Here is a 16425-nt window from a genome sequence, read left to right as displayed (position 1 = left end):
GACACTAAGACGAGTCGGCAACAAAATGCATAATAGAAAGTGGAGCAGCACTCTCCCGCCCCCAGCAAACTCTGCATAAAAAATGTGTCTTAGGTGCTTTCATATGGTATGCCCTCCGTGGCCCTTTAATATGGGAATGTAGTATAGAGGTGTTCACATGGCTGCTGGTTATATAAAGCCTTTTGCGTCTGCAGAGCCACCTGAGGAACCAGAGGTACAGTAGTGTGGTCTGCCAAGAGAAGCCGTCTGTGGGTAATGACTTTTTATGACCTTTTTAACCGCGGTCTGTAAGATGAAGTGGCTCCACATCCACTGTACATTATGAACCAACCAGTAAACAGAGCGATGAAACATTTAAATGTTCAATCTTTCCTATCTATGCGTCCTTGCATACTGTGTGAGTGTATTTGCGAGAGTGTATCTAGTATGCATATGAGTTGGATGCATTCATTATGGAAAAAAATGATCGGTTGCTTGCTTTCGAACATAAAAATAAATCATTGAGAAGTGCTCTGTTTATGTGCATCAATATGTGTGAGTGGGTGAAAATGAGTGTGTGTGTGGGTGTGTGTATTATGTATAGTGTATTTGTGGGTTGAGTTGTAACACCCAGACATATACAAAAACATCCATACTGTATTGGCTGGGTGGTGAAAAGGGCAGTAATACATGCACAGCATGCCAAGCTCCCATACATCCAAACACTGGACATAAAACATAAACGCAAAACAATGTAGCGCAAATGTCACGAGAGGCACTTAGAATAACTGGCAACTGGCCCAGCGCTGTTTGTGCTCAACACCTCTGGTGTGTTTCATCAAACCACCCAGCATCAGAGAGCTTGAGAGGGCGGTGACCTTTGACCTTTCTGTCTGTTCTCTGCAGTGTATCAGCAGCACGGCTCGTCCAGCCGGTCCACCTCAGGAGGCCCATCTCCACTCCTGCCCCCTCCCTCAGCTCAGTGGAGAGGAAACAAGAGCACGGGAGAGGAGGTGGGGCATCACTCAGACTGGAAACCCCCACAGGAGGCTGGTGTGTGTGTGTGTGTGTGTGTGTGTGTGTGTGTGTGTGTGTGTGTGTGTGTGTGTGTGTGTGTGTGTGTGTGTGTGCCTTCTAGCATGCACCTCCATGAACAGATACAGTATGATTTGTCACATAACATACATACTGTAGTCTCTTTTTCACACAATCTCTCTCTGTCTCCCTCGCTCTTTCTCACACACACACACATACACATACACACAGAGACAGAGAGAGAGAGACACACACTGTGTATTCCAGACAGGTTCATTATATATCACCTACAGACCTAGTTGTGGGATGACCATGAAATTGGTATATTGGCAGGAAAAGGAATAACCAATCAACAAATGTGTTTGTAGTTTTACAACTACATTACTGAACTAAAGTAATTCATTCATTAGTTCTCCCTTGACAACCTAGACACAATGACTGTGTCTAACTTTGTCATCATATCTTCCGCAAAGTCACATGAGGGCCACTGCCATGGTATTTATCATGAACTTTAGACTCAGTGATATGATGAATGAGAATGACATGTAATAATGTCCTTATGAATTGAACCATATTTTTTTGCCAATTGGTTCGTTCTGAACAGTATTTTAATGTTTCCGGTTTTGGTTCCCACCCTAAAATTGAAATTGATGTTTCCGAACCGGTTAGAACAAAATAATATTGTTCCTGAACCGGTTAATAACGTTCTATGTCAGCTGAAAAAAAATATGTATGCTTTCAAACTGGCTATTAATAGTCACAATATTGTCTTTTCTCTATCCTTCAGCAAGCATAATAAAACACTAGGCCTCTGCTTTATACAAGCTGCACCAGTGTCTTCCTATAGCCTTTAGCCTGAATAATTTCCTGGTCAAACAAAAAATGCTGTCATATACAGTATATTTTTGGTGGGTACTGTAATATTGGATTCTTGGATAACTTCCCGATGTCTAAATGCCAAAATGAGGACTATTACGTTTTTCCAAATAAATTAAAGCTGTAGCCTTAAGGTTAATGCTAGTTTTTTTCAACAATGTTCGTCACGGCGTAGTAAAAAGAGAAAACAGGTGAAATGAAATCATTGAGATTTGGAGACTTAATAGGCCTTTTGATTGCCTGCTAGTGGCAAGCTCTGTCTGTCTGCACTCTCCATGCATTCATTGAATGACAGGAGGTGACCCTCACCATTTCATTGAAGACACAAACCTTACCAGGAACACAAAAAGAACCGGTATTAACCGGTTACCACTATTTAAAAAAAAACGTTTCTGTTCCGGAACATAAAAAAATCATAAAGTTTCTGGTTTCGTTTTTGATCCATGATTTTGTTCAAAGCCTTGGTGTGGTCCAACCTCAGTCCCACATAACTGTCTGTAGTCAATAGGAGCCAGCTCTACAGAATGGCACAAGTGGCAGGTCACATTTTGCTCCAACAGAAAAATGTACCCGGCCAACAGGGGTCCTTTTGATGTGAATGCTACCAACTGCTCTTCACTTGACTTGCTGACCCAGGTGTGGCGGAGGTCAGTGTGGCTGCAGACCAGAGAGGCCAAGGCAGAGCAGGACTCCCACAGCACAGCAACACACCCGGGGGGGGGGGGGGGGGGGGGGGGGGCACGGGCATCAAAGAATCAATCCACACTTCCACTGAGCCAATCCACACTTTCACTCAGCCATCTCCATCCTCTGCATCAGCAGCACTGGATTTGAAGTGGGGAAACAGTTTTGTAAAAAAGACCAGTGTCTTTCTATCATCTGTTATTTTCATATTGATGCAGCTGGTTCCTCTTGTCTGACTTGGTCAAGTATATAGAAATATAGGCTACCTATTTGTTCTCTTGTATGCTTTGAATACCCATAAACATATTTTTAATGTGTAGGTAGAGCACAATGTTTTTAATGGTAATAGACCATTTTCTATACTAAATAAAGGTGGTTAAATTTCACAGCTAAAGTGTAATTTATGATTACACAGCGAAGACATGTAAATGTCGACTCAAACCTAATGGGAAAACTAAATACCATAGATGTTGTTTGTGACATATTGAGTGTAGTTCTGTCCAGCGCGCTCTAAGTGGCTCTGGGACTGTGTGTCAGTGTGCCCTCCTGCTTGTTCTTTCCTGTCACTGAGCACAGAGTGGCCCATTTGATCTGATGTCATCTGATAGAGACGTTTGTTACGGGCCCAGCTATCGGCATGAGAGTGGCTGTGCGAGGCACCTGGATCATTGTCTAGGCCTGTCACTTTCATCTGTGGAGAGGGGCTTTTCCCTTGTGCTGTGTTCATTCTCATCGCCGCCCGTCTTATCTCTGCCGTCCATCTGTTACTGGGCCCAGACACACTAATGTCCAGCACTGATCAATGGAGAGACTTTTTTTCTGCAGCGCCTTTACAGGAAACTATAAATAAGGCACTATTACTGCCCACAGCCCTTTCCTTAGGCAGCATGTGGCATTATGTCTGCTGGAGCCTGGTGTGTTTCTGCTGTGAGAGCACATCAAACCACTCCGTTATAGTGAGAGCAGTCTGACCCTGACTCAACCCAGTGACCGGCAGCGAGCCAAATGGGCCATATTATGGACTACACACGTGCATCTGCTCATGTTTACCTGTTAACAAGGGTGGGAAATGACATGCATGTACAGTATGTACGTAAGCATGGCATCTGCTGGACTGAGGTCAACATGAACAGTCAGCTGGATTCAAACACTACGCTATGTCTACAGAGGAGAGGAAGGAGAGGAGAGGGGACTCATAAAAACATGACTAACTATTCTGCATTTGCTGACCTGACCCTGCCCACACACCACTCAACAGAGGTCCTGTTTGGTCCTGCAAAGGTGAGACCTGCTCTCTGTAATCATGTTGACTTTTCAGTGGCAGTGTTTTGTATATTTCCATATGTTTTCATCTCCTTCTGCTCATATTAGATGCTGTTATTCAGGGCCAGTGTCCCGCTGCCACATGCATGTTTCAATATGTTCTCTCATCATCATCATTGTCCTTCCTCCACCCAGTCCAATCCATACAGCTAATACAAGGGAGGATTCAAAATTGCAAATCCATTTCCTCAGGGCAGTTAGTGACATTTTGTTCCTATCCCCCTCGGAGAACAAAGGCAAAATACTATCAATTTATCAAGAGGAGCGCACACGACACAACGACACACACACACACACACACAAATGCACACTGCACACACATACAGACACGCATGCGTGTGTACACACACACACACACACACACACACACCCACACAGGCCTAACAGCTAGCCATTAATCACATAAGACTGGGCCCTCTTGCCTTCTGTCTCATCCTCTCTCTTTCTTTTTCTCTCTCTGTCTTCCTCTCCCTGCTATCTTTTACCCCATCTTCCTTCTCTCTCTCTCTCTCTCTCTCTCTCTGCAGCCCTTTCTCCCGCCAGGCCTTTTCCTGCTCTATGGGCTCAAAAACAGCCATGGCTCAAAATGATGGGCTGCGTTCCTCATGATCAGGTCTTCATTATGGCACAAGCTGCTTGGGGCTACACTGATGCCCCCCCCCCCCCCCCCCCCCTCCCCCTCCTCCTCCCCACTGAGAACACAAGGGTCTGAGTGGAGCTGCTGGAGCAGCAGTCCACTATATGAGAGAGAGAGAGAGAGAGAGGGAGAGAGAAAGAGAGAGAGAGAGAGAAAGAGGAAGAGAGAGAGAGAGAGATCTGCAGCTGTGATCATGACGAGTGATCTTTGGTTCGATGCAATCACATTTGATATAATATTTGCTTTGATGTGCACAATAATTGCTCAAATTTGGACTCGTTAATTGTTGCCAGTTCAGAGCAGGAGAGAGAAAGAGACAGAGAGAAAGAGAGAGAGAGAGAGAGAGAGAGAGAGAGAGAGAGAGAGAGAGAGAGAGAGAAGAGAGAGAGAGAGAGAGAGAGAGAGAGAGAGAGAGAGAGAGAGAGAGAGAGAGAGAGAGAGAGAGTGCATGCTTGCGTCACTAGCATGGTGAGATAGAGCAAAGAGAGAAATGGAAGTGAGACAGAATGACGAAAAGGAAACTGAGCGCTGTGCTGGTGGAGAGTCTCGTCTCGGCGCACGGGCATTGTGTGAGTCATAACCTTGTAGCCAGGAGCCGTGAAGAGGAACAGAGTGGCCTGCAGCAAAAGCAGCTCTAAACCCACTGACTCCCCACTGCTGACCATGTGCCCAGACTCCATCGAGCCGCAAACCAGACTGGCCTAAAGAATGGACACCAACAACACAAAACCGGCACTCCAAACTAAATAACGCAGGTGTGTGTGTGTGTGTGTGTGTGTGTATGTGTATGTGCATTGAGAACACAGCTTGAAGGACAGTGGGAAAAGTGAGAATAGGAGGTTGAGGGGGATGGGGCTGCTTCAATCGATAGCAGGTTTCTTATAAAACAGTTCAGTTTGAGTGTCACACATTACCTGTCCATGATGCCAATGCAGTCTTGTAGTCGGGGTCCAAGACACCTTGAAGGAAAGACAGACACTATTAAAAACAGCACATAATGTATTAGCACCTAATCCTTTACATAATGATTTAATTTTACAACTTTGTATGTTTATTAAAATGAAGCTCCTCTACTAACTAAGGGTTAGGGTTAGGGACTAAGGGTTTCATCAACTAGTGAGCAAGTCGACTAGTGGACTGTTAAAATCCCTAGCTGGTGCTTTAGAAAGCTGTCATCTAGTTGTGTACAACATGGCTAAAGGCTAAATGAGCTATGCATTCCTATGTAAGGAAGTACTTCACCAAAAGTGAGACCTGTTCCACAATGACATGTAAGTTGTGTAGCAGTACTTAAGTACAACTAGATTACAGTCTGCTATAGATACTCATCTAAAGATGAAACACACGCTGCCAGCAGCTGCTACTAGCAATAATGTTAGCACCACAACTGTACATAACGACTAGTCAACAACTAATTAACCAATATGAACTGTTAGTCGACAAGTAAAAATCAGTCGTCGTGAAACTCCTAATGCAGACACTGTAGACGCCAAAACTGCTACTGTGCAGAATAGGCAGTTCAGTGGAGCACTTCTGGAAACTTCACCTCACAGGAGCTCTCTGCGCAGACGGGGTCCCTATTAGGTATGGCACTCATTAAAGCAGCCGGCTGTCTCTGAGGGGATTCTGGGATGGCTGGAGCCAGAAGCCATCTCCTCTACGCTTTATCCTCACACATCCCTGCCTCACAGAGAGACAGTCAGAGAGAAACAGACAGAGCTTCCTTTCTCATTTTATTTCTTAGCCACTCGCGGTCGCATGAGTTTTTTTCCATGTGGATTGTTATGTTCTGTAAATGAGTTCTGATGTTCCTCAGGTCTCTGCGTGTCTCTCGTTTGCCGTCTGTATTATGTTCTAGACACTCTTGGCTGTCTGCTTCACCACTGGGATGAGTGTTGCCAACATCTGCGGTTTTGCCAGCGCCAGAGACTCGTTCCATGAACGAGAACAAGACTTTGAAATGAGGCACTATTTAACCCCTATGCCAGTAGGCTATGCCTGTAAGAGTTACATCAGCCACTGGAGCATGTTCCAAATTCATCCCATGGCAGGCTTCAGTCTCCTCCTCCTCCCTCCATTCCTGCACTGTTATGTAATGGATTCCCTCTCCCACTGATCAAAGTCCACCGTGAGCCTGACAAGCAGATCGAGACAGTCCTACACCTCCCACTTCTCCTGCAGCAAGGCCATCGGTTAGTCTCATAGACTACTAACCTACATAAGCCTGTCTCATTGACTACTAACCTACATAATCCCCCAAGGGCCCATAACTAACTGTGCAATGTTACATAGTGCTTTTAGATTGTGGTTGGAACACTGCACAGTAATATCTAAATCTTTCATAAATCCAAAACAGCTAGATGCAATATAAAATGTCTTAATACTTTTTGAGCGATGAGCGACTCCCACTACTGAACATGATCCAATGCAATCGTGATCATGCGCATAAGCAGCACGTGCACGGCACGCTCTCTCACTCACCCCTGAGTGCAGTTGGCGTGGCAGGGGTGGCACTCGTTGTTGGCCTCGGCGTATTTGAAGATGAAGCTGTTGGCTCCCTGCACTCCATCAGGGCATTTCTCCACACAGTTGGGGCCGTCTTTGAAGTGTCGGCATTTCACACAGTGATCGGGTCCCTGGGAGAGAGAGAGGGGGAGAGAGAGAGAGAGAGGAAGCAGAAGGAGAGAAGAGGATCAGAGAGAAAGAGAGGTGTAGTGAGAGAGGGGGAAAGAAAGAGAGAGAGAGAGAAAGAAAGGGAAACAAAAGAAACAGAGAATGGAGAGATAAAAGAAGAGAGAGAGAGAGGCACACATAAAACACTTGCAACCAGGGCCAGGGATAATAACCATCTCTCACAGCACACACAATGACCATAACAATCAGCAGAGTGGGGATTTATGGCAGTAATATGGCCAGCCGAGGCTGGAGCGGGGGGGTGGGAGGCACACAGCGTTGGCCTGGATATCAATAAGAAGCGCTCCCTCTCCGGACACCTCATCAACCGACCTGACAAACAGCAGCTCACACTATATAAGCTACACACATCTGCTCAATCATGGGGGAGGGAGGACACAGCAAAACAAATGCCACTGTCAAAGGACATTGGGTTGTACATTTGATGATAGCAGAGTTGATTATGTAAGTGCCTCTCTAGGGCCTATATATGCATTAATATGGACACTGTGTCTGGTCTTAACATGGTGAATACCTGTCAGTTTCAAGACTTGGGGGTTGCAATAAAACCGTAATGGGATTTCAACGCACAGAAAAGGAGTTTATTGCCCCATCCTCTGATGTCCCAGGGGCAATTGTCAAAGAAGAGGAGTAAACACATGAATGGACCGCTTCATCATCTTCCTGTATGTTTATATTATCTATGCCATTTTAACAAACATCAATTCACAGAAAAAAATTAAATATATTTATAGCGAACCTCACCAAACGAAATCCAGTTTCCTCTTAATACTAGACTGTACAAATGCGGCTGTCATATGTGGGCTGATGTAAAATTGGACAGCTGAGTCCAAGGTCTGGCACAGCCAGTTGTAACACTCGCTCAGTAAGGGCCATGTGAGGAGCAGCTCACACAACAGAGAGAGGGCATTCTGAATGCAAACGGGACTTCACAAAGGCTCTGGACTGAGGAAAATGTATTGATATTGCCATTCCACTGCAAGGCCATAGACTTCAACTACTACAATTACTTTGAGGGGCTGGAACCATTTTTTCTACACATAGAATGATTTTTATTTGGAATAGTGCAAGGTCTTTGGTTGGGTTTATGAGACATTTATTGTCTCTCCTTTTTAATAATCCTTAGGGCTCGGGAAAGGACAACAAATGGAACAGAGCATGCACTCAGATTCTCCATCTCTCCTTCTTTTTTATTTTGTGTTCTTTCTTTCTCACTCTCTCTCCCTCCCTCTTTCCTTCTTTCACTCTCTGTCAATCTCAGGGTTGAGCAAAACACAGAAAACAAAAAACTCTCCAGTCAGAATGACTGGCGTTAAGATGCTTAACAAACCCTTGCATGTCTGGCAACAGGGATGAGTCGCTAAACTGCTACCTGTGCCATTTCCTGTCCACATTGGTGGCACGGCCCGTTAATCAATTAGCGCTCTCAGCGAAGGTCCATCTGGACTGAAGGGGGGGGGGGGGGACCCATATCCGGACAGCATTTGGGCGGGGCTGGACACAAGACCAGAGGATGGCGTTGCCATTCTCCGAGCGCGGCGTACCTCAACTCGCCACCATGCGGGCGCCCCTCTCAGGCTTCCTCCCACCAGAGAGAGTAATCAATCTGGGCCAAATTGATCCTCCCCTCCAAACACCTGGTGCAGAGAGAGCCTGGGCCCCGTTCAAGGCTCTAACCCGCCATATTTCAGCCCCCCCCCCCCCCCTTCATTCCATCACTCATTTCATCATCTGTCTGCTTGGCAAGCAGCAGTTTAAGAGGGCTTAATTGCTTTACAAGAGTATTTGTAATTGGAAACTGATATGCGCGTTGTCTTAACAGCGTTTTGAACAAATCACGGGATAAGTTTGTGGAGCAGCTCAGTTCCCGTCACTCGAGTGCCTGCAAAGGATTTTCTTCGGTGCTTCTCAGAACTCCAAGTTTGGGCAGCTGTAACAATATGCCTGTCTGTATGCTCTGGCTGTAGCTGAGGTTAAGTTGATACATCAAACATTTCCAGTGCGGGGACCTGCCTCGACCCATCAGGCAGCGGTTAGCGGAGCAATGAGCTAACAAGAGTCTGGCTCACCTATGCGCCTCTGCACTCAACACTGGCCTGCAGCTCGGCTGGGCTCAGCTCCTGGACGCCACGAGCCAAGCCAAGAACATCACCCGTCTCTCCAACTAATCAAGCCCAACACAAACGAACACATTCCCTGGCCCTCGGCCATGCCTCCTGGGCTGTTTACATTGCCTGGTCCGAGGGGCTGAGTTTATGCAGCCCTGCGCCGGATCCAGCGATAATTACTGCAGAATAATATCTGTCTGTCTACACTTTCAGGCGAGTCTGGGTATCCAAAGTTTATGTTGTACACCGATGCAAAAATGCAAATACATTAACTGCACATGAGAGTGGAGACTGAAATAATGTGTTTAATGACAGAGGTTCATACATAGTTCATGTATGCCATCTCTATGGATGTGTGGTAACATGATACATGAAGCCAAATGTACAGGTGAGGATGGAGTGAGAGATATTGGCCAGTCTTTCCCTTTAGGTCTGACTGAGAACTGGAAACAGTACTCTTGAACTGTTAACATGAGATAGAGAAAACCCCCATACTGTACGCACACATGCCATTCACACACAGGGCTGTGCATCAGGACACACGTGCACATACTGTACACACAATAGAGTTGCATTGAATACAAACATGTGCATGTACACTAGGCCATGCTAGAACACACACAACCCCCCTGCATTAGAATCAGCCCTGTGGACCAGCCCTCTGAGTCAGCGTTACGGACATTGGCAAACAGCAGCTCTCCGACAGTCTGTGTCCGCAGGTCGTTCAATCGGCGATCTCTTTGTAAACTGGCCACAGAATTAGCCGACCTAATCTACTCTTCCTGTACATTAACATGAAGCAAAATCAATTGTGCAACAAAAGGTCCACGCTACCAGAGGATACAATTAATCTTGGTGTCTGGCCAATCGAAGATCTTGTCCACATCGAGGTGCATGCTCTGCCAAGAGGCTCACACAAAAACACTGTTGTTGTGCATTTTCTGTGTGCACCAATAGAGCACTGGAAAACAGGCTCTGATGAGGCAACATAAATTAAAAATAGATAACCACACTAATGTTACATAATCACATTACGACAAATAAATAGCACATACCGTAAGTGACAGTGAAGGAGATATAGATGGATAAGCAGTATTGCTGGCCTGGGCCTAGCGCAGGGGATCCCAACCTTTTTTGGCAGGTGACCCTGTTTTGATGTCACAAAATGCTGACGACCCACAATCATTCAATAACAAGATATTGTGAGAGAGAGCGCATCTCATCTCTGCTGTAACATCCAGTTGAGAGCGTTTTTTTCCCCAAATGTCCTATAGCAAGCTAATTTGTTTGTTTGACTAACTCGCCTGGTTGTTTTGCTACTTTGTTTGCAACTTTGATAAAGCAGCGTTATTACCCATGATAATCTCATGTGGAATGTCTAAGATTATTTTTACATAGCTAGATTGTAATGAAGGATCTGATTAGTTACTTAACTTAGATGTTATGGGGCTATTCTTTTTTTTTATTTAATGTATATATGTATTTTTATGTACAGTAATGTACTGGTCAATTCAATTGACTCAATTGTAAGATACCGAGTATCTCAGCCGACTCCATTTGAATGTCAGGCGACCCCAAGATTAGGAAATGATGGCCTAGCGGCTCTGCAGTGAGTCAGTGTTAACAAAGACAGAACACATGGTCCCAGGTCCAGCCAGGGAATGTGTGCACTCACCGGTCCAGTGCAGGTCAGAGACTCATCCTCGGACATCTCACACTGAGGGTCACACTCCAAACACACCGAGCCATTAGCAAACTCACGCACATCCCTGTTAGAGAGAGATGGGCACAGTGAGGAAAGAGAAAGTGAGGCATATAGATGGTTTTCTGAAGGCTTACATTTTACATCTGAATCTATGTGCTGTGTACGTTTGTAAAAAAGGGTGCATGCAGCAGACTGGTGGATACAATGGATTGCTTTCATAGTACATAAAGACATTTGTACAACAAATCAATACCACTCCAAGACAACCTACAGTGTAGAAGGCAAGGCAGTGCTAAATGTGAGCACAGAAAAAAGCTTGTTTGTGTGTCTGTATGGATTACTGAGGCCAGAGGACGTATGTATTTCTTTCTCATCATTGACATATCATATAATGCCTTGTGCAGCAGATGTGGCCAGATGATTCATTCTGTTGGTTTTGTGTGTATGCCTCCCAAGCTGTTAGAGGCTCAGATGTGAGCCAAAGCTTAGAATTCCCAATCAGCATTAGGTCTGACTCTTAAAAAGATAATGGAACTTTAAAAGTACATATAGAGATACCAAGATACAAAGTATCTCTATGGACCCATTTATCCGCACACACACACACACACACACACACACACACACACACACACACACACACACACACACACACACACACACATTGGTTCAACAGCCATAGCTGTGTATAAATTCCGTGACTGAGCAGTAGCAGGCCCACTGGGGACCAGACGGAAACATTCCCTCCTTGATGCGTTCCTCCTCCAGCGGCCGCAGGGCCCTAAAGAAGTCCTCCACGGGCCCCTGACAGCACACGGCAGACACAATTAAGATGGACCAGGAGTGAAACCGGCTGCCCTTCACAGGTGATCAGCCTGCCTATTTATCAGCCAAATCCGTGGGGCAGACACACACAACAACTCCGCTTGAAGAAATCCACTGCAACAGAGATCCCAGCTAAGCCATCCAGCAGAGGGGATTATCAAACCGGGCACATTCGTTTGTAGTGGTGCGTGGCGTTAGATACTGATGCTGGTCCGACCCATGAGGATCCCACCGCCAGGTTTAGGGGAGGAATCTATACGAGCTCTGCAGAGGAGATTAGGCCTGGGCCATATGAAGAGAGCCGGTACCCCCCTCACCCCCCAATAAAAGAGGGAGCTGACTCAAATGGAGAGAAAAATTAAATTAGAATTAATTATGCTTTATCTGGACGGCACAATGCATGCTGGGAGGCCCGGGGGGATGCCTTTGTGGGGCTATGTTATCGTTTAAAGGGTTTATTCAATCCGGGCATGTAGGCTTAGACTTCAGACAGCCTGTAGGGGATTGCTGCCTAATATCTCAGCTGGGCTTTGTTTTAGCTGCACTTCAACTGGGCTCACAAGAGGAAAAATACTGAAATAAATCAAATTCAAAATATTCAAAACATTATACCTTACAGTATCACTAAGACTAGTACCTTGAGTAGATGACTCCCTATTCAATTCTTATGACCACACCTGACTCATTGTAAATGCCTTACCAGAGAGCTCAAACTGATCCCATGTCCCTAAGGGATCTCCTCCTGTGACCTTTCTAGCTGAACAGTTTCCTTTCTAAAGGGCTTTCAACTCCAGCTCTGTGTTCTTCAGCCCCTTCCATATATGTATGAATGAGTGCACTGTGTAGTCAGCAGGTTAGCATGCCTTTCAGTCACAGTGAGGGTAACACTACATAGCTCCGAGTGAACACACACATACATATACACACACACACACACATGCACACACACACACACACACACACACACACACACACACACACACACACACACACACACACACACTCTGGCTTAAAGTCACTGGGGGGTGAGGGGGGTGGGTGACTGGGCAGAACGCCCTTGGTGCCATGCTCTGTCACGGACAGCGACGCGGGGAGACTGGCCAGCGCCATACCTCTCCAGGCCCACCTCCCGCTTCTCCACTAGGAAGGACTGGCCCAGCCGCTTGGGCGCGGAGCCTGAGACTCTGCAAGGGAACACAGCCACACAGGGGGACTTTGGGGACATCAGGATGAACACAGCAACAGCTTGAGGGGAATCCTGGAATAATCTGTGGTAATCTTGATTACTGTTATTAGTCTTAAATATTTATGAATAGAGAGAAGTCTTTCTTCTCTCCAGGTGATCCTCATGTTTAATAATATTAAAAGAACTGTCTCTTAGTAATCCAGTGAATAACTTCCGTTAGAAGTTTTGCACTCGATTTGATATGAGAGAACTGTATGACTGTGTTGAAGGACTCATTACTGTAGGTTGTCTATAACAACAATCTGAAAGCTGAAATACATCTGAAACATTCATTACAAATTCCTCAAAGCTCCACACCGGCTTCATCAATATCGCCTGAAAATAAACAAGGACAAACAACACAACAGCATAGTTAATGGACTTGTACACAGACACACACACACACACACACACACACACACACACACACACACACACACACACACACACACACACACACACACGTACACACACATACAACTCTTTCTATGCTCACATTTAGCACTGCCTTGGCTTCTACACTGCAGTTGTACTTCAAAGCTGTGTTTCTGTGCACACTGCTTGTGAGAGCATCACCACACCTGGCTTCAGAGGCCAGTGCTAAATGAAATGTGAATGAAGGGTGGAGGTCGCCTCTGAATCTGAATCAACCTTACACATTAAATTCCTCAATGCAGCCACACACACACAAAATTCCACAGCTGAGACAAAAAAAAAAACCCACAAAAAAACAACCTACCCCCTGATGTCTCCCCATGAAATTTATTATTTGATGAAGTGAGGTACATTTCAGACCTGTATAGCTCAAACTAAATCACACTGAAGCTAACCCAGAAAACATATGACTTTGAACTTTTCTGTCCGTCTTTTTTTCTGGCTCTTGGAAGCCAAAGTTTGTGTTTGTCCTGCTCAGCTCTGATTTTATAAACAACTGTATGAAACACACAACCCTCCAGATAGAACACACATTCAAAAAGGTTCATGTACGTCACATGTTCTGTATTTTTAAGGCATACAAGGCAAACCTACACACAAAAAACACAAAACATATTTTTCCAAAATCTAGTTGTTGTTGTTATGTAGTGTATACATATGGCAGTGGAGATGAGCTCACCCGCCGTAGAGGTTGCAGGACTCCACACAGGTGTGTCCTCTGCTGAAGTAGCGGCAGGACAGACACTGGTTGGGCCCCGGGCCCCAGCACCCAGCATCTGAGCACAGCGGGTCACACACCATCCGCCTATTGGCTGCGAAGGAAACACACAGGAGTTGGGCAACTTTCAGATCAGTCTAATAATGTACTTATGTCTATGTAATAACATGTGTTATGTCTATGTAATAACAAGTGCAACATTACCAGCCCTGGTTTTTGTTACACTTACAATAACATGTTGAGCTATCTGCTTGTCATCACATTAGACTAGTATAATTAGTTGTGGTGTAAATTGCATGTATTTTTCTACACATACAGCATACGCAACATCAAATGACTGGCAAATGTGTCACAATATGGCAATCAAAAGCACATACAACAAAAGAACTGATACACATCTATTAATAGGCTTTACATCAAAGCGAAAGGCTGCCCATGGTTGGACATAAAAATGTGAGTTATTGCATGTAATCCATCTGTGCTGAAGCTGGGTCCCTTTCACCTTGAGATATCCTTGTGCAAGTGATTCAGAGCCTTTTGTCAGCTGCTGATTGAGTACAATGTATACCATCTGGAATCGGCATTACCAGTCCAGCCATGCGCAGCGCATGCTTTTAGAGAGGCCTGGCCATATTAACTCCCCTACTTGAATCCAAACTGCTGATGCCAGTGCAGGGGAGGACAGAGTGGTGCACACACACACACACACTGTGATGGAGCTCAGAGACGCACCAGCTGTGAGCAGGAGCTTTCAACAAAAAAAGAAAGAAAAAAAAATCAAGAAAAATAGTGCTGACGCCACAGTGACAGGGCAGAGACACCGATCTCTGGGTTTACACCTGCAAACACAATCGTCTCCCACTCAATGGAAATCCCTGTACCTGGGCATCAGACAGAGCTGTCCAACGGCTATATTACTTATTCAGCTTACACACAATATTTGAGTTGAGCTGGGGCTATTATATTGCAGGACATGGATGGGAAAAACTGATGCGCTAGCACAAAGCCTCATCAGCTCTGCATGCACGGTGTGATATGGGATTGACCAACTTCTGCCAAATCAAATTTTCAGTAAAACTATTATACACTAATGCTTTCAATGGTCCATATAAAATGGCATATATATTGAAAATCACAGTTGGCTCAGTGGGCTCTCTGGCTCTTTTACTGAAAATATTATAAAAATCATTTGCAAGATTGGAGGAGTGCTGTGGGTCAGTTGGGGCGAATTTTTTCTTCAGTGTGGCGGGTTTGCCCCTGCCAAAGCCGCTGTTGGCAGGTTTACAGAGGGTAACAGGCTGTCTGCTACGGCCCGCGTTCTTAAGGAAGTAACCTCTGGATATGATCTGGCACCTCGCTGGGAGGGGCTTAGAGTTACACTTCACTGGTGAGGCTTTGACCAGATATGAGTGAGAGGCCGTCGGCACAGATTTTGGAGTCACTAGAAAGCTTCCAATGAAAAGGAAATCCTACAGTGGCTTAAAACACCCCCTGTGATAAAGGGAGCTGGCCATGAAAGCTGTGCCTTTCTTTGGAGACAAAAGCAGCCCTGTTCCGGTTCCAGGGCTGACTTTGTGTTTAGCGCCGTAGGTAACCGGAGGGGAGTGTGGGTGGGGGGGGGTGGTGGGAGTGGGAATCTGTTTTTTAGCCCTGCTGTATCACAGAAGGATCAAAAAGATGCCAACATCAAAGTTGTGACCTCACTGAAAAACACACAGTTTGGAATGTGTCTGTCTCCCGGGAGACAGGAAGCAGCCTCGGGGACTTGACGAGTCCTCTACACAAGCAGATGTTGCCAAGAGACATAAACAATTGTTGCATTACAATGTTAAAAGATAAGAGAGGGAGAGAATGAGAGAGTGAGAGAGAGAGAGAGAGAGAGAGAGAGAGAGAGAGAGAGAGAGAGAGAGAGAGAGAGAGAGAAAGAGAGAGAGAGAGAGAGAGAGAGAGAGAGAGAGAGATAGAGAGAGAACAATCTGGGAAAGAGATGGGGGCAATAAGGAATTCAGTTTCCCAGATTCTAAATGATTATTTCCCTGTAAAGGGAGATGGAGAGAGAAGACAAATTCCCTACGGTGACATGAGTTTCCACTGGAAAATAATCCCAGAAATGTCAAAAAAGACCTCAGGCAGACCCTCTAATTTACATGGTTCACTAGTTGATCTGATTGCTTACATTTT

The 16425-nt window shown here is 45.4% G+C and overlaps 1 protein-coding gene across 3 annotated transcripts in view; it reads right to left on the bottom strand.

Moving 5' to 3' along the window:
* The window catches only part of LOC121698071 (receptor tyrosine-protein kinase erbB-4-like), a 226116-nt gene that overhangs the window by 39989 nt on the left and 169702 nt on the right, over nt 1-16425 (bottom strand). For all 3 annotated transcript variants that reach the window (XM_042079809.1, XM_042079818.1, XM_042079827.1), the window contains exons 13-16: nt 14206-14338; nt 11012-11105; nt 7016-7170; nt 5449-5493 (exon numbers count right to left, since the gene is read on the bottom strand). In XM_042079809.1, the coding sequence (XP_041935743.1) occupies nt 5449-5493; nt 7016-7170; nt 11012-11105; nt 14206-14338 (427 nt within the window). The remainder of the gene's footprint in view (nt 1-5448; nt 5494-7015; nt 7171-11011; nt 11106-14205; nt 14339-16425) is intronic.

Source organism: Alosa sapidissima, chromosome 2 (genome assembly GCF_018492685.1).
Source record: "Alosa sapidissima isolate fAloSap1 chromosome 2, fAloSap1.pri, whole genome shotgun sequence".
Lineage (NCBI taxonomy): Eukaryota > Metazoa > Chordata > Actinopteri > Clupeiformes > Clupeidae > Alosa > Alosa sapidissima.
The sequence above is the reverse complement of the archived record's forward strand: the minus strand, read 5'-3'. Positions and strand labels throughout refer to the sequence as shown.